General features: G+C 36.7%; 3 protein-coding genes across 5 annotated transcripts; 1 reads left to right on the top strand and 2 right to left on the bottom strand.

Annotated features, from left to right (window-relative positions):
• Positions 1-4,135: 4,135 nt before the first annotated feature.
• Positions 4,136-7,634, bottom strand: LOC105227703 (wnt inhibitory factor 1). Its single transcript, XM_049451513.1, has 3 exons — positions 6,390-7,634; positions 6,210-6,317; positions 4,136-4,409 (listed from the first exon to the last, which is right to left on the bottom strand). The coding sequence occupies exons 1-3, from the start codon at positions 6,947-6,949 to the stop codon at positions 4,292-4,294; spliced, it is 786 nt and encodes a 261-aa protein (XP_049307470.1). The 5' UTR covers positions 6,950-7,634; the 3' UTR covers positions 4,136-4,291.
• A 3,140-nt stretch (positions 7,635-10,774) lies between these two features.
• Positions 10,775-19,185, top strand: LOC105227663 (LHFPL tetraspan subfamily member 2a protein). 3 transcript variants are annotated; one of them, XM_011207128.4, is made up of 4 exons: positions 10,775-11,214; positions 17,508-18,091; positions 18,183-18,296; positions 18,359-19,185. In XM_011207128.4, the coding sequence occupies exons 2-4, from the start codon at positions 17,623-17,625 to the stop codon at positions 18,499-18,501; spliced, it is 726 nt and encodes a 241-aa protein (XP_011205430.1). In that variant the 5' UTR covers positions 10,775-11,214; positions 17,508-17,622; the 3' UTR covers positions 18,502-19,185. The 3 variants fall into 3 exon arrangements, with proteins under 3 accessions (XP_011205430.1, XP_011205429.1, XP_011205428.1); XM_011207127.4 differs by having other exon boundaries at positions 10,775-11,323; positions 17,513-18,091; XM_011207126.4 differs by having other exon boundaries at positions 10,779-11,323.
• A 234-nt stretch (positions 19,186-19,419) lies between these two features.
• Positions 19,420-21,854, bottom strand: LOC105227662 (dnaJ homolog subfamily C member 21). The gene is made up of 2 exons (XM_011207125.4): positions 21,038-21,854; positions 19,420-20,965 (listed from the first exon to the last, which is right to left on the bottom strand). Exons 1-2 carry the CDS (start codon positions 21,641-21,643, stop codon positions 19,787-19,789), a joined length of 1,785 nt encoding a protein of 594 aa, XP_011205427.2. The 5' UTR covers positions 21,644-21,854; the 3' UTR covers positions 19,420-19,786.
• Positions 21,855-23,985: the final 2,131 nt, after the last annotated feature.

The following is a 23,985-nucleotide window of genomic DNA, read 5'->3' as shown; positions in this document are numbered from 1 at the left end:
CAGAAAAATGCACATACCTACATTTATGTGCTATAAAAACTCGCTCAATAAGAGCGAACCGGCTTGCTATTGTCAATTTTTAGCTACGAGGCGCTATAGTTGGCTGTTTGAGTAACATAAAGTATAGGTGCTTAAGCAATAAGTTTTACTTTAGCTTAAGGTTTTGAGCGCCATAGTATCCTTCTACTATAACTGAGCGGTTGTATTTTATATATTATACCCTGAACAGGTTATTTTAAGTTTGACACGACGTTTGTCACACCCAAAAGGAAGCATAGGACGCTCCATAAAATACATACATATATATACATACATGTATAAATGATCAGCGTTACTAGTTGACTCGATATAGCCATGCCCATCAGTACGCGAACTAGTCCGTCAGTATTCGAGATCTCGGATTTTACACACGTGCTTTTTTCAAAAAGGTATATGCAGCACCTGAACTACCGATTTACTAGTACTAGTATGCCATACAAACTGGACGATCGAAAGCAATTTGTTGAATAAAGCCTACGCTGTCGAATGATTTCAGCATCTGGCCAAGAGGACCAGAAATATAAAAAAAAGTCGGCTTAGTTTCACTACTTATTACTCAAGATAGAAAATAGCGAAGCGAATAGCCAAAAATATTATCTTAATAAGGTTAGACTAGAAAATGGGAGATCAAAACTCGAATCGCCTGATTTTATATTGAGTATAGCATATTACTGCTGTTCACTAAAAGCGGTCAGATACAAAACAGAAGGGAAGGATATCAATTAGGATATTTTAGCTTTCTTCGATTCGCTATTTCTCATGCTCGTTAACTTTACAACTACTATTAAAACAGAGTTCGCAAAATGAGTATTAATAATTTATTATTTTACGTATTATTCCAAAAAAAAAAGTTTTTAGTCAGTTGTTACAAAAATCGAAGCTAACATCGCGAAGGGAGCTTAGCTGTCGACTATTTCCGACGATTTAACGCCATGTTTATCTAAATGAAAAAACGGCGCGTGTGAGTTTATTAACACTCTCTTTCGGGTTGGTTTAAAAAACACCCAACATCAAGTACTGCGAGTGTGAGTATGCTAATGCTATTGTCATAAAGTTGTCCATTAATACTTAAAACTTGTTGTTGTAGACATGCTTAAGAAGCGGTGAGCATATGTCACGTAGTCCGCATTGAAAATTTTTCTGGGGCATTTTAAGTGGCGTTTTGTACTCTAATAGTTACAAGCCTAAATACATAGGCCTTAAGAGACCGCATCTGTAGTGATAGCTCTCTTCCAATGTAGAGAGCACAACACGTGGGAAATCTGAATTTTATGCTTTCTTCTTCATCCGGGGATACATACATATATACATATGTACATATATGTATGCCAATGTACACATGTATACATATATGGTGTTTAACAGTACGAATTTATCTTAATGCTTTGTTATTGTACTTTTATGCTCACACTTGTTCAACGTCGAATTGTAGATAAAGATATTTCGAAGACCGCGCGTGTCCTCTTTATCTTGGCCTGCGCGCTCCCAATTTTGCTGTAAAATGCCAACAACAAACAATTTAACGGAAAATTTTTTGTTTACCAAAACATTTAGAATCCTCCCCTCGCTGAGCAGAGCAAGTGCAAAAAATTGCGAAAAAATATTATCAATCCACATACATACACATGTACATGTTTATCTGTACAAGACATACATTGTTATGTACATAAAGACATGAAAGCGGACCAAATTTAAGAAGTTTTATTTTCCATTTCAAAACCTGCGAAAGAATAATTGTTTGCCATTTATTGGATACGTAATTTCTTTTCGTTTATTTGCTTCCATTTGTTTTGGCCAATTTCCTACTCAGTGCTAACTAGTAAATATTTACAAACATATGTACATACATACATACGTATAGCTGTGTTTTGGCCCCTCTTTTAGCCGCCTTAAAGTGTGCAAAATAAATGCATACCACTTAGCGCATACACACATGCTCTTGCGAATTGGACGCCACAGACGTCATTGTGACGATGATAAGCATTTATTTGTTGTCTTCCATTTCTTTATGTAGACCCCGTCACTTGTCAGAGGTCCACACATGTTTCTGAAATATTCGTTGTTTGAATTTAATTATAAATTTTCAACATATTTGTTTTTGTGATTTTTATAGCACAAATGTATACACTCCATACACATGTTTGCAAGTGTGTGCGTAATTTAGTGAACGCGTGTGTGAATATTTATAGCGATTTTATAGCCGAATCATGGGCTCAAATTCCCTTGGCATCAAGCGTGAGTAAGAGCGATTGTGTGAGTGCTTCGAAATGAGTGAGCGCTAATAATCGACTAACTGAGCGAATTATGGGTGTACGTAGTACAGTCAGGTTAGAAAGTATTTGTATATCTTCTTCACAAAATTCATATTTTGGATCCATCGTAATTTAAAGATATATTTTTATTTTATGAGATATTTTTAATTAATTATTTATTCCGATTTCAATTTTGATGAAACATAATGTCCGAACAACACAGATTTGCTGAAGCAGTGTTTCAACTTTTCATACACTTGCAACATGTTGTTACAGAGTATAAAAGTTTTGTTCAGCTAACGGTTGTACAGATCACCTAAAACTAATCGAGATGGATATGGCGTTATGTACAAATAAATTATCAGGATGACAAGACCAGTTGAATTCCGAGTGAATGTCTGCCTTGCTGTCCATCCGTGCAAGCGATAACTTGTGTAAAAATTGAGATATATTAATCAAATTTCGTAGATGGGCTTAAAGGGAACTCTCTACGCCCACAAAAACACCATTAATGTAAAACGGTATAAAGGCTATAACTCAGCCGTAAATTAAGATACAAAGTTTGGCGCAATCACATTAAGGAGGAGCACCTGCGGTTGGATAATCTTTAAAAGTAGGTGTGGGCACGCTCTCTTATAAGTTTAAATTATATATCTTCCCAAACATTTAAGCTAAAATAATCAAATTCGCTGAAAATAAATTGAAAATATAAAAACCCCTACGAACGGTGTGAAAACACATTTACTATTACACTTCATAACTTTGAAGCCGTAGATAATTTTGTTTATCTTGGAACCAGCATTAAAACCAATAACAATATCATCTTTGAAATCCAACGCAGAATTACTCTTGCTAACAGATGCCTCTTTCGACGAACAAATACCAAACTCTACAAGTGCCTCATCATTCTCGTCTTGATATGTCTTGCAGAGGCACGGATGATGCCGTCGTTTGATGCGTCGGCTGTAGGAGTGTTCAAGAGAAAGGTTCTGCGAAAGATTTATGGTCCTGTGCGCATTGGAAACGGCGAGTATCACAGTTGATGGAACGTGGAGCTGTACGAGATATATAGCGACATGGAAATAGTTCAGCGAATTAAGAGACAACGGCTGGGCTGGCTAGGTCATGTTGTCCGGATGGAAGGAAACACTCCAGCTTAGAAGGTTTTCGATTAAATACCCGCCAGGAGAGAAGGAAGAGGAAGACCTCCACTTCGTTGGAGAGATCAGGTGGAGAAGGGCCTGGCTGCACTTGGTATCTCGAAACTAGCGCGCTGTCGTTAGCTCGGGTATAACCGCGTAGACACTATTTACGCCAGTAAAGAAGGCGAAAAATATATGAACTTTCTTAAAGCAACATATTTGCCGACAATACGAATCCTTTTGAATTTAAGCCGTTCCAGGAAATATTCTACCAAACATACATGTCTTTCGTTCAAAACAGATTGCATGGAATAACTTACACATTGTTTAAAAACTAATGACACATAGAGAACTCTCCGATTCTACCAACCACAGATATTCAATAGAATATTCTGTCCGACACTGTTAGTTGAACTTCTCAACGATTGTAAATTGTGGGCAAGCTAAGTGTAGGGAATCATGATCTCCTACTACATAGGGGATTCAAAAATACTGGTTAACTACATTTTACTAGATATTTGTGGGTCACATAGTATATGATGTACACAATTAGGGTCGTGCCTGGAGTTATTTGTTGAAAGCTTTACCAAACATTTAAAGTTTCTATAAATACTTACATATATATGTACATACATATATGCACTTATTGTCTATATTTCATTTTCAGACTACTACATATTACATTATGCATTCCATGAGTATTTCACATAATCAACTACTCTTTATTTATTAGTAATAAATTATATACATACATACTTATGTACGTCCTACTTTATTTATACTTAAACACAAACATAACTTTTAATCTAACGTACACTAAATTAGACAAAATAAAATATTATTTAATTAATACTCGCATTATTGCTCCAGATGTATGTAGTCCGCATGACACTCGCCATCATATTCGTAGTGATAGTCTTTCTTTCGACAAGCGCACATATTCGGTAAAAAGCAAAAGCCATATTTACCACAGTTTCTGAAATGACAAAAGAGGATTTTGTTTTATTTGATGTCGATATATATACATATATACAAAGCGATATCAGTAATTACAATTATCAATAATATCAATTCGGTAATATTAGTATTACGAATATCAAGTAAGATTTACTATTCGTCTATTAATTATAATATATCACACCAAAATTGCCCAACAGATCGATTAAAAAGTCAAATCGGTAATAGCAGTGAAGTTTTATTTTTACTTGTTTGATGTCAATGGAATCGCTTTTAAATTATTGTTTTTCCTCAAGAAGCGGTTGGGAAGTACAGGCCCGCCATAAGAAAATCATCGTTAAGAGTTGAAGTGAATACAAGAGCAATGAACACTTCTTACCAATCGACTCCGCTCATGTCTATGATATCTTAGATGTGATGCGTACCGCCATACTTGCTTTAAAGGACTTGAAATTATAGAATATACAATGTTGAGTACAGGTGACAATTTGATGCTTTCATATGGAACACCAGCAAAGTCAGATTTTTTCTTATTTTAAAATCCGAGTCTTTGTCAGAGGTCTATACAAACATACAAGGTCTGTCGCAAAAGAAACAAAACTTTTTAAATATAACTGTTTCTGGTGAAGCCACCTATTGGTGGGTATATGAAATAAAAAGTTTGATTTCTTGTTGACATTTCGTAAAAATTTTTAGACAATTGGATAACTAAAATCGATGTTATCGATCAAAAAGGGACAGCAGCTTTTGGTCATCAGTCGTAAAATGTAAAGAGCAAATATTAAATTTTGTTTTAAACTTGGAAAAACGTTTACTGAAACATTTCAAATGATGAAAAAAGTTTAAGGTGATCAGTGCCTATTCCGCAGTAATGTGCATGAGTGGTTTAAGCGATTCCAAGAAGGTCGTGAAGACGAGAGCCATCACCGAAAAAAAGTCGTCTTCAGAAGTCAAAAATAAAGACAATGCTGATTTGTTTTTACGATCAACCACCGTATTCACCAGATTTGGTTCTGTGTGATTTTTTTTTTTTTTTTGTTTGCCGAACTGAAATTTCCGATCCGGGGAAGCCGTTTTTAGTCTATCGAAGAGTTAAAACAAAATTCGCATAAGGAGATGAATGCCATCACAAAAAGGTATATGAAAAGTATTTCGAAAAAATTGTTGGCATAAGTGTATTACATCTGGTGGGGATTACATTTTCATTAAATATTTTGTGTTTTATTTGAATTTTCCGGATACTTTTTTGTAGCAAGGGTAAGTTCAGCTGTATATACTACATATATGTATGTACGTTTATACTACTGTGAGCAAAAAATTGTAAGACTATTTTACTTAAACTTCGCGCGAAAACCCATTATTCGAAACACTTATTTTCTAGATTGGTAGTAGATGGTTTGTAATAAAAAATCTATGAAAAATCCATACAGCCTTACTTAGAAAGACGAATATCACGAGAAGTATTAATGATGGCGATTTTGACCTTAGATCTTTTTTGTAGCAAATAAAATTTTTTACAAGTTTGTCATGTACATTTTTTCTATGGCACTTGTCATTTACGAGATATACATATACAAACAGTTGTTACTTACTTTTGTTTTTTGCTTATTTTTTTTTTTTTTTTTTTTGCAATATGAGGAGTTTAGAAATTTTTACGATGGTCGGAATTAATATCAAACCGCACACTTCTATGACAACTACCAAACTAACTCAATTATTTTACCTCCTACTATTTTACCTTAGCATTCCTTAAACTTAGTAGCATTTTCAGTACAAGATAAATATCTTATCAATCGGATAAGGCTTATTAAGTACTTACTGTTTGCATACGGGAGCACACATTTGGCCGAACAGAGTCTCTTGAGAGACATATCCTTGTGCGCAAATACACTCTCCATTCGCGTTACACTTTCCATACAAGCAACGCCTAGAAGTAAAATGCAGGATATTCAATAGTGTAGGATTGATATTACGAACCACAAGTAAAACACTCACTCACCCGAAACAACGATCACTCAAGCTATGGTATTTTCGACAACGGCGTGCCACCGCATCAAAATAATACCCCTCTTGACTACAGAGACACAAATCGGGCGCTGCACAGAAGCCTCCAGCACTATGACAACCAGTTAGACATTCGGCGGCGCATATGAGCTCCTCCTTTTCGAACGACGTTTGATAGTTGTCGGCGCACGGGCAAACGCCATCCTCAAAGCAGCTACCATTTGAGCATCGGATCGGACAGCGAGAAACGCAGTAACGCGTGTTGATAATCAGCATTTCATAGTCGGAGCAGGGCGTCTTCGATGGGCGCCAGTGGAGTGAACGCAAAGAATGCAATGGATGGCGCGACGCAGCCCACAATGGAATTGGGATGATGGCAAAGAATACACACAGTAACGTAACGAAAATGGTCGGCATATTGCACTGGTAAGACGCGTTGCCTTCGTAGCAATTTGGCCGATATGAATTGCGCGGTAAACCACGGTCACTAGTGGAATGAAGCTGCGCAGAACTCCCTTCTAAGTGTACTGCATGTGCGATTAAGACGCCGATCATTGATAGTGAAAGTACCAGCTGTGTACTTAAGTGATTTGCACATACGCACTAACAATTGCCCTATATTACTCAATATTTGTTTGTACACGCGGTAGTTATGAAGTAATCGATAGCGTGTTGGTAAGACCTCCGGCAAGAGCTAAAGCGAGATGTATGTATATGTCTCATATACATATTTATGTATAAATAAGATCTGAGAGCGCTGATGATCCAAAGGAAACGATTTAAAAATACTAATGCAAGTATAAATACTTAGTACAATTATAAGTACATATGTAAGTATTTACAAATGAAGTAATCGATAGCGAGTTAATGTTGAATGGATTGATCGAAAGTGTGAAAACATCAAATTGAGCACAAGAAATTGCCATGGTAATGGGTGTAAGATCACACACTACTATATACGTAAATGAATATGTGCATAGCGAACACGATTTGGATGCGACTTGAATGTTTAACCCGCTACTTATACTCGTATGTTAAGTACACAGGGAAGGTGCTAAGAGCGGAACGGAAAGGCCTATAATGCTGTCAAGCCGCATTCTGTACTCTCGAAGAGCCTTGAATGACTAGAATACTCAAAGCAAAACAAAGAATAGATAAAAATCGAAGCAAACGAATCAGTGAATCAGACGTAGCCGCAGCCGCAGCCGCAACCACAGAATGAATACCAAGCGTATTTATATTTAACAAACATTCATATAAACATACATCCATACTTACATATATTGATGCATATATAATATGTAGTTTTTTCTAAGCAAAGTGTGCATACGCGTGGATGCGATAAGTACAAAAGTCAGTGGCGTCGTACGCAATGGTAAACTAGGGATGAGTAATGTCTCTTATGATGATTTCGAGAAAACATTCTCTTGATGTGTACTTATCAGTCAGTCTGTTATTTATTAAAACTGACTTTGTCAGTTAAATGTGTAGTTGCATTACAACCCAAAGTACGGCAGAGGTTTTAGATGGGCCTCGAATCCTACCAAGGTAGTTAGTGTGTCCATTCCACACTGCCAATTGGTACTGAAAATGCTTAGCATTCTCAGGGCGCTGATCAACGCATTGATTTGATCCGCTGTGCTTTTGAGCGCCGTGGAGTAAGGTTGTCGTCAGCAGGTACCCACGTAAAACACACCGGACGTTAACCGGCTAAGCTTTCCCCTGCGGGGTTGAGGAAAGTATATTCCCGCGGTAAGGCATGCCTGTCGTAAGAGGCGACTATGTCCGACATTCACATGTCTGGTTTAATTGAATGTCGGCATGGTCAGAGGTGTCAGAAAAGTGCTACATTGAAATGACATCATATTCTTTGAATGGGTTTGCGATTATATAACAAACACTAAAAATGAAATGACGTACAACACATTATACAGCCGGGTCCTTAGGAATTCCTAGGAGTTCTTAGGGTCCCCGACATCACAGTCTACAGGTCACACCAAAGACTAAAACATGGTACCACGGGGAGCAGTTTGCCCTTGGAGTTCGCTCCAATCTGCTCATTGGGTTCGGCCCTTTGGGGAGATTCGTGGTGGCTGTGGTTTAAACCTAAATGCAGGAAGGGCTTTTGTCCAATGTGGAGTCGCACTGCGGCCGGGTGCCGGACCCAGAGTACGGCAGAGGTTTGGGTAGGCCTCGAACCCGACCAAGGTGGCTAGGGTGTTTCCTTTGGTTTTCACCCGAACCGATTGGAACCAAGGTATAGGTGTATGTGGAGCACTATGCTTTGGTTCTCCCATAGTATGGTGTTGTGCATGCACTTATGCTTTGGGGCGTTGATCGGCGCATTATACTGATCTGCGTGTTTCTAGAAATAGAAAACACCGTGGATTTGAGCCTTCGTAGGCAGATACTCACGTAAAAACACATTGACAGTTGTCCATTTTTATGTTAGGATGTCCGCAGAATGGGTGCTCAAAGACAAGCGGCAGGCTAGTTCACGTGTATTCATATACCATTTTTTAATTGGTCTGGCGATAGCTGAACCCAAAGTTGAAAAACATATCAAAACAAAAGTAAACACGAATAATACTCTTGATATATGGGTCCCTCTGCCAAAATAGAAGAAACCAATTCATATATTGCCTTAGCTCCCAATTCACTCTCAAAGTATGATCTCTATCGTTTCGGATAACTTTACACTGATTGTCTTAATATTTCTTATTTGAGGAATCCTGTTTCAAAGGAAATAATCATAACATTTTTAAAATATCTAGGTGGAGTATATATTCCCCTTAATCCAATTCATGAATTGCTCTAAACCACATTACAATGCAAATTGTGTAAAATACCCCTCTTTAACTTTTATAGCCCGGACGCCTTAGTTACCTACTCATGGCATTTGGTAGTTGGTATCAATCGCGAAGCGTAAGAGTCGCACCGTCTTTTAAAAGTGCCAACAACAAGAAAGTGTTGTGTTCCATCGCAGTTGTGTGCATCTGAATTTAATTATCAGTCAACTATTCCAGACTTCTTGGTGCTGATGTGGGACCCAAGGAAACGCTCGTAATTAAAATGAAATAAAATATTCTAGACAACCCAGTGTACGAGTATGTAGTAGAAAACAAAAAAAAAATTACAATGCAAAAAGAGTAATGCATCCATCCGCTACGCTGGAGTTTCCCCACCCGGTTCGATTAACACCAACCGCCGGTTTTGTCGGCAGTCAGTTGTGGGCTTGAGAGGAGTAAACGCAACGGTGGCATAGTAAGCAGCTGTTGAAGCGAATACTTAAACATATGTGCCTGTGAGTTATCATGTGGAGCAACACGCCGACAGGCAAACGCACAGCCCACGAGCCGGTTAGCGAAACAAGCCACCAGCAAACACACTTGCCTGTTGTTCAGATGAGAGTGTGGTATGTTGTTGCAGTAACATAGTTCGAAAAAGCGCGTATACGCCCTCTCGAGCCGCCCGCTAACGCATTGCTTCTGCCCTGTGTACAGTGACCGGCAGTCGGAAGCCGATCGCGCAGTCAAGCAGTCAAGCTCCACAGAAAATAGCGATTATGAGTTCAGCGGGTGAGTAACATGCGAGGAATTACTGGAATTATATATTACTTTTTATGCATTGCCCATTCAACTGTGCCGGATCCAGAGTTGCCGCTGGGTAAATTAAAAAATATGTATAATATCATATATGTATGTGCTTTATAAACTTGCTTAACTAAGCCTGCACATAGAGGAATCGCTTGAAACTGTACCCTATTCACATCGGGATGGGAACGAGTTGGATCTCCATTGTCTCCTTCTGGGCTAGAGTAGAACTTAGGAAATCTATTTAACTACTTGTACTTGTACCTTAGCATAATTTATCTTCCCGCAATAGTAGGAGTTCATACTGCACATTGTCCAATAGACATTCATGCTAAGACGTGGGATAAGTTACATAGTAGAAGACGGTAAGTGGAAACATCTAGGCACTTTCTCCTCAATTCTTCAGATTTTACAAGTCTGAGTTTGAAACATTTCGGCAGTCATACCTTCGGCGAACAAGGGGACATAGCCGAAACTGACATTAAGGCTAAGATAAATTTTATAGGAGTTTTAGCTACTACAACGTAACGGCGTTATGAGTGGTTCATGTGAGATCCCTGTTAGGATCGATCATTTAATCACAAAGTTTGCGACTCAGCTAGTTTTTAATATCTAATAAATGATTATAAAGAAAAGTCTGCTATTATATTCTAATAATAATACTGGATATTTCTTTTCAGCGAACATTTCGGAAAATATTTAATTACATCATACACAAATACACATTTTGTGTGCCTATGCGGCAACACTGCTTCTGTCTGTTGCGAGCAATGGCGTTGTCGACGGGGTGGTTGGTGGCTGACCGGCTCGTATGTTCTGCCGCATGGAAGTTCGCTGCCACTCCAGTGCCTCCACCAGCTATTCGACATTGCGTGTATTGACGATGCGCCAAGAAAGCGCAAGCAATTTCAGTCAACTCATAGCGCTCAATGTGGCAGCAACAACTTTGTTGAGCTTTCCGTTCTCTACGCTTTAGTCAAAATCGTCGATCCAATACTCGTACAAAGACGAAGTTTCGCGTTGGCGTTGCTCTTATTTTGTTGTTTTTCTTTTTCGTTAATCTCCATACTGTTGAATGTGTTCTATTGTGCTGTGCTGTGGGATCTGACTGATTGACTTTTTTGTATGTAGTTTGGAGCAGCAAGATTTGCTCCAAATCGGGCGATCAGTTGCCGCTGCTCGTTAGTGTTGCAAAGGCGTCAAGTTGGAAACAAAAACATAAAATAAGTACGAATTTCTAAAAAAAAGTTGAAAGTATAAAAAAGTGTGAAAACAAAAGGAGCTATAGGAGTGGCAGTGTTGGTGTTAAGGAGCGTTGCTGTACGCACAAGCAAAAGTAAAGTAAATGAATGTTTTTAACATTAAAATATACTACTCAAGTCTGAATAAAAACGCACGTACATATGGGGACAGACCCAAAAAAAAACCTATCTACCTTAGAAAGATGGTGTTTACGTTTATCTGAAATATATTTTTTAATTTTCCAAACTGTTCTATGAAGTTTATAAAGAAAATACAGCTAAACCAAGTATTAACTTTCGATTACCTGAGAATCATCAGTTCTCCAAAGAATCAAAAGTTCAATTGTAGTTATCAGAGTCAATATTAATGAAACAGATGACAACGCCGATCACGCAATACTCCATTTTTATCATTAGGCGTTAAGAAAGTCGTAAAATTGTGAGTTGACTATGATGGCTAAGAGTTCTTGAAAAAAGTGCTTCAGATCTGTGGGATGATTCAAGATGTGTTGAAGTGGTACATTATAATTCGTGTAAAACATGGCTTATTTTTATGATTTTTTAGGTAATTAGGGGAATTTTGAAATTGTATTAAATTAATTTTGGGGAACACTTTGAAGAAAAAAATTCGATTGTTTTTGGCGAAAAAAACATAATTTGTTCCTGTAAAATGAAACATTCAAAGAAATTAAAATAACTCTCCAGCGTTCTCTCTTAAATTCTGTATAGAAACAGTGTTCGAAATTGAAAAACGATCGGTGCAGCAATTTTGAATTATTTCAAAACGTGAAATCTGAAGTGACGTGATCTTCGTCCATTTTATTCCAATAAACTTTGAAATTTAGTTGCAGATATTATGCAATTAATTTAAGGCAACACACAATAAGGCAAAAAACAATAAAAGCCGACTAACAGTGATGCAAAAACAATTTCGTTAGGGTAAACCATTCGAAATGGAAACAATTTAATTTGTAAGGGATTTTTCATGCCTCCAACTGGTGGTCTCATACAATTATTATCGATATAAAAAAAAATGATGAATGCAGATTTTCTTACGACTGACTAAGAACACAATAAGATGCAAAATCTGTCTGTCCGATTACTTTATGCTAAATTACTGAAACAATCTCATTATATTTATATATTAATAAAAGTGGGTCCACTTGCTTCGTAGAACTTCAAGGGTTTCGGGATCAAAAATAGTTTTAGTAGTCAACTAGTATTCGTCTCCTTAAGTAGTTCCAAATTATCCAAGTTAACGGAAGTACCTAATGTTCGGTTCCGCAAAAAATAGCCGTTCCTTACTTGTCTACGTGCCATATTGGGCTTTCCTACTTTTCGATAATAAATTTCTCTTACTTTGTTTAGGTGTTTCGTTTTATTTGTTTGTTTCCATATTTGTCATACTACTGTTCCTGTATTTTATTGGTTTAATTTTATTATATTTAATTTGTTTGTAATGTGTGTGTGGGTTTTTTTTTTGAGGGTGCTGCATTCGCCATATTAATGTGGTAAGTAACAATGACTTCAACTGTCCGTCCGACGACTCAGTGCGCGATGCACGCGTATATATGTATGTATATATATATATGTTTGTACATACGCTTATTTTTATTTACTCCCCGTTTGGTTTTTTCGGTTTGTTTAGCGATTGGCAGTCAGTGAGCGGCGACAGCAGCGTCAGCATAAGCAGCATAAGCAGCCGCACCCCAAAAAGCTAACTATCAACCTAGACGCACATTCCACTTTAATTGCCACCGCACTCTCTTCGCGCCCACAAGTAACCCGCCGTATTTTGCTATTACATTGGCCAGAGTAATGCTCGCCGTCGCCGTCTCCCGTCCCGGTTGGTGCGCGGCCATTGGAGTTTGGCGACCTCGAAAGCTTCAAAACCTCCAGCCATCCAAATAGGCAATACGCCGTTTGACTTTAGTGTATACAAAATTAAGCGCTGTCGGCTTTGTTGTTGTTAATTATAATATTTATTTTATGATTATTTGTTGTATATTTTGAGCGAATGCCCATCAAAGAAAGCAAAAACCAACCGCAGATGCCGTTCTATTCTAATTTATAATTAAGACATATCTGTGTTCGAATTTTATAGCATCGGTATCAATTGCATTGTGCCCTTCTTTTCTCCCGCTTTTCCGCATCTCCCAACGAAGCCACTGAAGTTGCAAGCGACATGCTCTCACCACTTCGTTGCGCCGCGCTCTTGTTTCTACCAGCTGTCAAAACACAAGCATACAATTATGAGCAGCCAGCCGGGCACATGCCATCAAACAGCCAAATAATAACAACAAATACCACTTAAATTATTTTGTAACAACAATATGAAGCATGTAAAACAACTGTTGACGAAGCGGCTGGCGGCTGACGTGCACTGAGTTCGTAAACGCCTCCGCCACCTCCCCCTGCTTTGCCATTAGCGAGGCGATGCACGGATGACGCCGATGCTTTTCGAAACTCTAAGCAAATTAAATCTTATCGAGTGTGCTTCGGCAGCTAAAACGTTAAACTGAGGTTCTCCTTTGTAAGCCCAGTCAAACAGCGTGACTGGCACTTACAGAATAGCAAAATCGTCTCAAGTCTCAAAAATTGTCTCTAACTCAAAATCTCAAATTTAGAGACTTGAGACTGTCTCACGTTACAGAATCGCACGATAAATCTTATCGAGTGTGCTTCGGCAGCTAAAACGTTAAACTGAGGTTCTCCTTTGTAAGCCCAGTCAAACAGCTTGTTTACAAAGTGGTTGACTGCTGTAGCTTTACTTAAGTTTTCTTTGCAATTGATGTGAAGCACAGTGTTATGACCAGACACATTCTTTGATGGTTCTGGTTTGTATTTCTAAATAGTTCATAAAGTTGTGTTAGAACGAGTAGACAATACTATACTAATTCGCGAGAAGTGTTCTGTCTTCTTTACTGGCGTAGAAACTGCTTATACGGTTATAGCCTAATTAATAACAGCGTGTCAGACGTAAATCCAGGTCCATAAATCTTCCGCAGAACTTTTCTCTCGAAAACTCGTAACGTCGACTCATCAGATGTTGCCATCGTCCATGCCTCTGGACCATATAGCAGTACAGGACTAATGAGTGACTTATATAGTTTTGTTTTTGTTCGTCGAGAGAAGACGTTACTTCTCAAATTTAAATCTAAAACCGAAGAAGTTGCGATCGATAAATTTATCCCCAAATATATTATATCTTAATCAAGGTGGTAAAGGAGTTTTCGGTACGTTCAAGCTCTACCATCAGTTAACTAGACGTAAATCTACTAATTAGAAAATTAGTATAAGTTTACCATGAAGAGGCAACGACGGAGACCCTATATACATACATATGTATATGATTCGCGTGACGAGCTGAGCCGATTGTGTCATGTCCGTTCGTCTGTCTGTATACATATATGCGAACTAGTCCTTCAGCAATTGAGATATTGGTTTCAAATTTTGCGCGCGTCATTTTCTTCCCAAAGTGCTGTTCATTTGTTGGAACCACTGATAACGGGTCAATATAACATACAGTATACTTAAATGAACGATCAAAATCAAGTCACAGTATTTAAACTTTTTTATTCGGCAATGTATCTTCAAGGATTTTGGAATGGGTTGTTATCCAAAGCGAGCATCCAATCTCCGAACAAATTGTTCATATTGAACCACTGTGATACAAACCAACCTATCAAAATTAAGTTCTATTAAGGAAACAATTTTAGCTTCGGTGCAACCAAATTTAAAAATACTTATTATTTTTTATTCCGAGAATTACATTGAAATTTTATGATTTTGCACACTGTATGGCAATACAGACGCCGCCGTACTAGTCATGGAACCGCCCGTACACACTCACACATTGCAGTTGAAGTTCAGACTACCCGTGGGAGTGATGCACATTGTTAAGTTAGAAGATCATATGCTGTGCTGTGTGCGCCTATGTCTGTTGCAATTTGTTTATAGCTTCCGCGTTGGGAGTCATCATCATCATCATTACAAATACAATGACCGTGGGGCAAAAAAATCCTAAAAAACAACAGAAAAGCTAGAATAAAATATTAAAAACGGGAACGAGTATGCTTGTCGGTGTGTGCGCACAGACATACATATGTACTATTGCGCTAGAAGCACTCACTGTGCTCAGTGGGCGGAAGTGCATGGCAAAAGCTGTTTGGCGCACCAAACACATGCACTGTTTTTGTTTGTGTTTTAATTAATTGTGCCGTTAATTGTCGTGTTAACGCTCCGAGCATGCTTACAGTAAATACATCGCGACCACACCGACCGAAATATCAAATGGAAATCACACTGTCAGCCGCTTGTTTATTACATTTAGATTAGTTTCGCGTTACCGGCGCGTCAAAACATTTGAATCACCTCAAACAGCCATAATTTCATAGTCGGCATGTATAGTTGTATGTGTGTGTAGCATATTCCATCCATGAACCATTCAGCGGTTGCCCAGCTCACCCTCTTTATGCCCTTGCCCTTGCTGCACCTCTATTAAATACAAACGTTCTAGCTAATTTGAAATCGTTTACAGGTCATTGTGCCTCCCGCGATAGCACTCGTAAACTGTATACGAGTACTTACATATGTATTGTGTCTATTTTCTACTGTTATAAAAAAGCTGGACATGCACACATACATATACAATTAAAAGTACTTCTATAGTATGTACATATGTATATAAAACGGGCATGAATGAAAAATATAGGTGTGGAACTTAGTGATGGGCATGCAAATTCACCCGTCGTTAGAGTTTAGGCGTAACGAGTACAGAATTACATACCATACATACATAAGTACGAAGTAAGTGATTTAATAGAGCAAATGTTAACTGTAATTGAAGACGTCGAATACTAATTCAGCGGAAATTGCATTTAATAGCATGATTAGAAAATTCAAGTTAAAAGAACTATGTACATTTGTTTAGATTCGATAATGCGGAATGATATATACAGTTGCTGACAAAATAATAGGAGTGGGTCGACATTTACCTTAAAAAATATAACCAATATTATAACACTGTTGATTTTCTGCTGATACCCAGGTGATATTTATACTGAAAATTTTTGTGTCGAATATGATGGATTTGCACTATACTGCCGCAGTCATTGAGGCTCGAACATCCCCTCTGTTAGCTTTTAAACCAAATAATTTCTCATGCTTCATGGGATACTTTCCGCAAAACCATTAAAATTTTAACGTCTTATTAAATGTGACAGTCGAAATTTTAGAGGCTGGAAACCGAACTAGTTGACAGCCAATGGCTAAAAATGCCATGAGTATATTTTTTTCTTAGATCGACGAAAATTCTCCGAGTCTAGAGTATTCAAAGGGCCCGGTACTCTGCAAATGCTTTTTTTTCAGAATTTTTTCAACAATTCACTACAATTGTAACCAATCTGAATTACCATCATTTAATAACAATACATGGAATGTAATTTTATAATTTTATAAAACGAATAAAACAGTTTTTATACAAAAACTTGATTTTGATGTTCGCTTTCGATACAAGGACAGCTTCTTGGAGAGAAAAGAGCGGGGGTAAAATTTCAGAACGATATCTCAAAACCTGAGGGACTACTTTGCGTTATTATGTCATAAAAAATGCACTTCTGCTCGTTGCAGCCGAAGTCAACATTTTCCTTTGTGTTTTACTAAATTCAACATTTCTATAAAATGCAATTTGATTATGAAATAAAAAGAAACATATATATATATATATGTACATATGTATGGGACTGTCTCTCCTATTAATTTGACTACAGCTGTACATAAGTATGTACATTTTTCCATAAAATAAGTAAATCCAACACACCCAAAAACATGTTTGTAGTTTGTTTGACCCATTTTTATGTGATTTTGTTTCTACAAAGTGAGTGTAGAACCAACAAACAGTGACGTAATTTTTAGCCGATCGCTGATCGCCAATATTTAGCGATTTTGCTCTTTGCTGCATTGGATTGTTTTGTTCTATACAGATGTGTTTTTTTGTTTTTGCATTGAATTTGTTTACTCACAAGCAATGTACATATGCATGAATGTGGATTTTTATACATACATACGTATGTACATATGTATGTTCGCAGAGATTTTATTTAGGTTACACATTTTGGGCACTGTGTGCCCGAACTGAATCTGCCTTTGGTATATTCCAAGCGAATCCATTCCAAGTAAAATAATTACACATACTCATACTTATAACTTGGCGTTAGGTCTTCACGAAATTAAAGATATTTTTGTTGAACGCACTTTTATATTTTCTTTTCATGTCAGTTCAGCGTTCAAATGCATTGAGCCCGGTCAGTGGCAAACGCAAGCGGCTCGAAAAGTATTGGCTGTGGATTTAATGACAGCAGTTTTGCAGCAGCTGAAATAAAAATAACCGAGTATGTGTTACGTCATCATAACCGGCGGCAGTTTGGTCTGGTTTGTGCTGAGCCTGGTGGCCGACATGCTAATCGCGTCAGCGATAGTCACACCTAAATGGTTAATCGGTCCGAATCCAGCGTTTGTCAGTGTTGGTTCGAGCATTTCCTCGCGTGTAACAAGCTCTTCCATTCAAAACGAAACCCAATTAATGTTACCAATACCCACGGTCCGTTATCCGTCGGTGGGTATTTACACACGCTGCAAAATGATGCACGGCTATGGTTACCACTGCGGTCCCTTCGATTTGGATGGCTTCGCGACTGACAGCAATGTTTACCCATCCGCTTGGAAGGCCACGATGTTCTTCATGTCGCTGGGCTTCGCTGTGCACTCCATAACGGTGGCGTTGACGCTGGTAACCTGCTGCCGACAGTCAGCTTTTGGCAAGAGCATACACAACATGACGGGTTGTGCACAAGTTGTATCAGGTGAGTCATTTCAGCGTTCCAACCATTTTTGCAATAGCGCATGACAAAATTTTCGAAGTGTGAATTCGGTGCTAACGTCAATGTTTTGCAGCAATAAGCATTATGTTGGCGCTATTTCTACATCCATTGGCTTGGGGTGCACCGCGTGTGCAGTTGCTATGTGGCGCTGATGCTGAGCCGTTCTATCCAGCGGGTTGTTCTATTGGTAAGGCTTAGTTAAACAATAACTGTATGTATTCTATGTTCTAATTTAATACCATCTTTCAGGTATTTCCTTCTACTGTGCTGTGGCCGCTGCGGCACTTTGTTTCATTTGCGCCGGCATCAGTTTGAAAGCAGAGTCGTCTAATATGCGCATGCGCGTAAAACGGCGAGTTGAAGAGGGCAATCGTTTGGTGTGCATTCCATAGTCCTTTACTAGGCACTAAGACTCTTAGAATTACTCTAATAACCTTAAAACCGATTATTCGAATATGCGCTTTGTAACCGTTCATATGAATATTTACCAATTAATACTATTCGAATAGTTGCTCTGCTGTGAATATATGAAAACACGAAAAATGTTTGAAGTCCAAATAACCTTTGATTTTTGCGTGCTTTATATTTGTGAAGATGCCAATTGTGCGCCTATTTACTGCAAATTGTAGAAGTTGAGCGCTTACTATTTGAATAGTTGACAACGAACAGTTAACCAGATAGTCGAAAATGAACGGTTAATAGAATAGTCGAAGAATATCCGGATAAACCGAATATTATTACTCGATGAATGCCCTATCCGGTTAACCTTGGTCGAATACCAAGAGCTCTACTTAAACTGTATTTTTAATTCTCCAAACAGGAATCGGAATATTGCACATCGAATTTATCGAATAAAATTACTGTGGTGTAAATTATTTAATCTTTGTACATTTTAATAATATTAAGTTCCTTTAATTTAGTAATTTAGTTTAAACATTGTAAACTATCTCTTACACAAACTCAAGTGACATGTTTTTTGTATTGACATACATATATACATACACACATACATAAATGTACTTACATTAAAAGCATCACACGTGTCATTTATTTTAAGATAAACAAATGTATATGCAGCTTATAAGAAAAGTTTCAAATAAACGTCATACAAGGTATGCACCTACAATTGCATAATTCTTAGTCTTAAATTCAACAAACATATAAAGAAGTTATAACGGTTTATGAAACAGTTACTGTAAATTGTTTTTGATAGATAATCAAAGTCTCTAGTCTTAGATATCCTCTTATAATAATCTGATCCAAGTAACTTGAACAATGGAATTCAATTATTTTTTTAAAGCCATTTCCAAATTTATTTTTAATTCATTTATTTTAAATTAATTTATTTTAAATTAATTTTAATTTAATTATTTGTTTCAATACAAAAAATTTAAAACGTTTAAAAATATCTCCTTTATTGGCTGCGTTGAGCTACCATAAATTTATTGAAAATTGTTTTTAAATATTTATACTAATTAATTCAAAACATATTCACAAACCTTTTTCTATAAAACAGAGCACCGAATTATATTCGTATTATTTTCAAGTACACAATAAATATTCAAAAATTAAAATTAAATGTTCAATTTTTAGCACAGATAAATAGTACATCTAAGAAGTTTTTAATGATGCCGTGAACAGAAGTTACACGTCTATAAAATTAAAATTAATTTGGGTCTACTTTCGTTTTCCTTTATTCTTTTTATTTTTACCTTCCGGTGCTGCTGCATTTACTTGCGTCTTGGTTTTCGGTATGTAGACCCCATGGTTGGTGATCTTGAGATGAGCAAAAAGCTTATTTTTAGACTGAAAATTTGCATGGCAGGTGACACACACGTGTGATGTTGCAGACGAATCTGTGTTATTTTCTTTCTCCTTTATGCTGGCGGATGTTTCTTTTGCCTTAGGTACATGTTTTGGAAGAGGTTCATCACTTTCAACAGTTACAACCGTTGCATTTGCTTTGTCTTTTATTTTAGCTTCTACTTTTGAAGAATTAGTCTCTTTTTCTTCCACAACAGTCTTCTTCCCTTGCCTTTTATTTTTTCGAGTCGATTTTTTGCTTTTATTATTCCAGTCCTCTTCATCACTCTCTAATTTCGCTTGAGTCAGAAAATCGGATGGTAACGTTTCTTCGTCGTCATCATAGGAAGTTTGCGGCAAAGATTTATTGTTTTTATTATTTTTTCGTATCTTTTTATCCTTCTTTGATTTTAAATTGCCCAATAATTTTTCTTTATTGGATTTCAGTTCTTCTTGAACATCTCCAGATAAATCACTTTCATCGGATATATCTTCAAACGCGTTATCATCTATAGAATTATCATCGTCTAATTCTTCAATTTCACTATCCTCTAATTCTAGACTATTCTCTTCACTTTCATTACTGTTTAGAAAGGCTTCTTCTTCAGCTTGCATTTCGAGTTTCATACGTTCCAAGGCTTCCCGGTGCTTTTTGCTCGTTTCATGATTTGCATACGCATTGTCGTTCTTAAATGCTTTATTGCAAGCTACACAATAGAGATCATCCATATATAATTGTTCGTCTACAGACTCTAATGCAACGTCTCCATTTTCCCCTTCTTCCTGATCCTCAGTTTCGCTTTCTTCTTCAGAGCTGCTGTCTCCATAATCTTGTGCTAACTGCTTCAATTGTGTCTCATACTCATCGTTATTTTGACCGCTCTGCTTTTGATTTTGACGCATCTCTTCCACCTCACGTTGTCGCTTGCGTATTTGCTCCAATCTATTTTGCTCTTGCTTTTTACGATTAAGTTCAGCTCGTTCCTCCAGAACTTTTTTGTATGCTTGCACACGTTTATCTCGCTTGCGCACGAATGACACCAAATTTTTTACCTAAAATTGTCAAGATTAAGGTGTAGTGAATTTGTATATGTTTCAATAATAAAATTTTTAACAATTATCTACCTCGTCATTTCTCTCTTTTCGCGCCTTTTGCACAACCTTTTTCATTTCTTTTTCAACCTCACGCAATATTCGACGATCCCTAATGTCTTTAACATCGTATGGACAAAGCCATGTATATGATTTCTTTGTGCAATATGACTGCCAATAAGCGTAGAAAGGTGCAACCACCTCCTCATAGTTGCTCTTCGAATCACCAAAGCTTGGAATATCCTCGATTTCACTATCATCATCCATAAATTCAGCATCTTCTGCAGCAAGCTTCTCGAACACCTCTCGATAAACAGCATAAAAACCCTTTTCGTCATCTTCGTATCCTCGGTAACAAGAAGATGTAAAATATTCAAAAACATCCAAACAGTTTTCGGTGTAGTCAGAATTTTTGCCTCGCAATATTTGATCGCGATGATTATCGTACCATGCCCGTTCCTGTGGGTCAGATAGAACTTCATAAGCCTGTTGTATCAACTGGAAACGTTCTTTAGCTTCATCTAGCGCATTGAGATTTTTATCCGGATGCCAACGCAATGCCAATTTGCGATAGGCAGACTTTATATCACCATCAGTTGCATCGCGTGCAACACCCAATTCTTCGTAATAGCACTTCATCGCTTTGTTTTAGTAATTTTCTACAGATGTTCGCTTGAAATTTTGCCAATTGTTCTCAATATACTGAAACTAAATTGAAAACAATATGTACGAAAATCAGCGGTATATCCACGAACACATTGGAAATTCACTTTGCACGAATTTTTGAAATTTGCTAATTACACCACGCATATGGGAGCTGTCAAGCTGCCAGCTGTCTTGGTGGTGTTGCCGTATCACGTGAAAGATTTTTAATTAAATATTGTTGACATGAGAGGAATTAGAGATAACGAATTTTGTCGGTTATATAAAAATATGACTAAATATGTCAACTCTAATGTCAAAATATTGAAATAAAAATCTAACTCATGTACATATATTTATATATACATATAAAAATAGTAATATCGTTTATTAAATTTCATTTTTTAATAATTTCTTACAATTCGTTCTGGGTTTTTGTATCGCTATAGATTTCAATGTAATTTATATAGCTTTTTTTGAATCATAAAAACTAATGCCTCATAGAAAGATTTTTTAATATATTTGCTATGAACAATTAACTGTTGTTATATTTCGGTAAACTGGAAACCAATTATCCGAAACCGTTATTTTTTAATTTAAAATAAGCTTCGATCAGGCAGATTGTCTACTAATAACGCTAATTTTTTTGTCGAATTGATTTTAGATGAATATCCAAGAATTTGTAATAGTCAACGCACGGATCTCCGCTTGGAATTGGATCACCACAAAGAACTAATTTTTTTAAAATTACTTTTTTTATTTCTGCCAAGTCAGGTCAACTCGCATCCTTATAAGGTTATATTGTATATTTATTGATGTTATGTGTTTACTTTTTTATTCCTATAAAACAGTATAGTTTACCTGCACTTTCCCTAGAATAAGATAATTTAAGAGTGTGACGTTTGTTGGCATACAATTGGGGTACTCACAACCCGTCTTAAAACATCGTAAAATCGTAAAATTATAAATTTTTACACTTGGTAAAAAAAATTGTTGTTGGATTTCATACAAAAATGAGTTTACACATTTACAATTCTCAATGCTATGTTTTCGAATCGTTATAACTTATAACTTTATGAGACTTGTGAAAACCCTAAGTATATTTTGAATTTTATAAGTGTTTTAAAATAAAGTTTGTGATAAAAAAATATTTTTTTATTTTAGTCACCATTATGTTGATACATATTTTTACAGTTCAAAACACTTTTTTGGGCTGATTCTTGGAATCCACCGTCATATATAAACCTGTTTTGGATACGCTTAACAGATGTGTTTCGCCAAATATCGGTTTAAACAATTTTCATTACTTTAGCTCACCTCCGATTGACACGAAATAGTAATTAATTGAAAAACCCAGTTTTTAACCTGTCCGCTTTAATAACGTTTTCTATACATCAATTAATTTCAATTCATTCGCACTTGAACTCGGATTTTCAATTAGTTTTCGAATGGGCGCGTTAATGAGAAAGAGATGAGGGTTGCTTTTTTGCTTACTCGGTTGCTTTTTTAAATCCGTTATTATCAAAATTTATTGCATTCCTTAAGCTGGCTATTAAAAACACCGTTAACGTTGCAAACTCATCGTCTCCAGCTAATTTAATTTAATATGCAACTAAGGTCGCTTGCATATAGAGCGAGACCTTCACAATACGCTTGCGCCAAATCGAAACCATTGTTTAGATAGGAAAAACTGTAAATAGAAGGCAGGAGCGGATTTCAGGTACTGTTCTATATACATATAAATACAAAACAATGTGGTTTTAATAAATATAAAATATAAAAAAATGTTTGAAACTATATATACAAATTTTTTGTTCTCTTTTTTTATTTAGACCTTATATTTTCTACATTCTTAAACAACTGTTTGGATTCAAATTGGTTTTACCTCTATATGTATGTACCATAAAATACTCTATTCCGTTCCGATTCTGTTTTGTCGTTTAACTCATTCACTTTTTTGTCAGCTTACATTGCCGTTGGTGCCTAAAAGTATACTTCGAAATCATTTGAATTACATTAAAAGACTCACGAATGAAGTGTCCACTGAAAGGAGTTGTGTTGATGTTAAATTCTGAAATTCACAGTTACACATGACTCTAGAAGTAAAAGATTTACAATTTTTTAAACTTTCTATATACTCAAGGCCTTTTGAACGATTTCAAAATTTAAATTTCACGAATTTCAGTATTAATTTGATTTCAAGGAATGCTCATTTTAGCGCCCCACATTTTTGTGGGCCTCGATTGCCATATTTAGTTCGTGAAAATGTGCGTGTGCTCATGCGAGAGAATGCACACAAGTGTAGGAAAATGTGGCGCTCCAACACAGGGGTTGCGGAT

This window comes from Bactrocera dorsalis, chromosome 3 (assembly GCF_023373825.1).
Source record: "Bactrocera dorsalis isolate Fly_Bdor chromosome 3, ASM2337382v1, whole genome shotgun sequence".
Classification (NCBI taxonomy): domain Eukaryota; kingdom Metazoa; phylum Arthropoda; class Insecta; order Diptera; family Tephritidae; genus Bactrocera; species Bactrocera dorsalis.
Note: the sequence above shows the minus strand (reverse complement) of the source record. Positions and strands in the feature narration are given on the sequence as shown.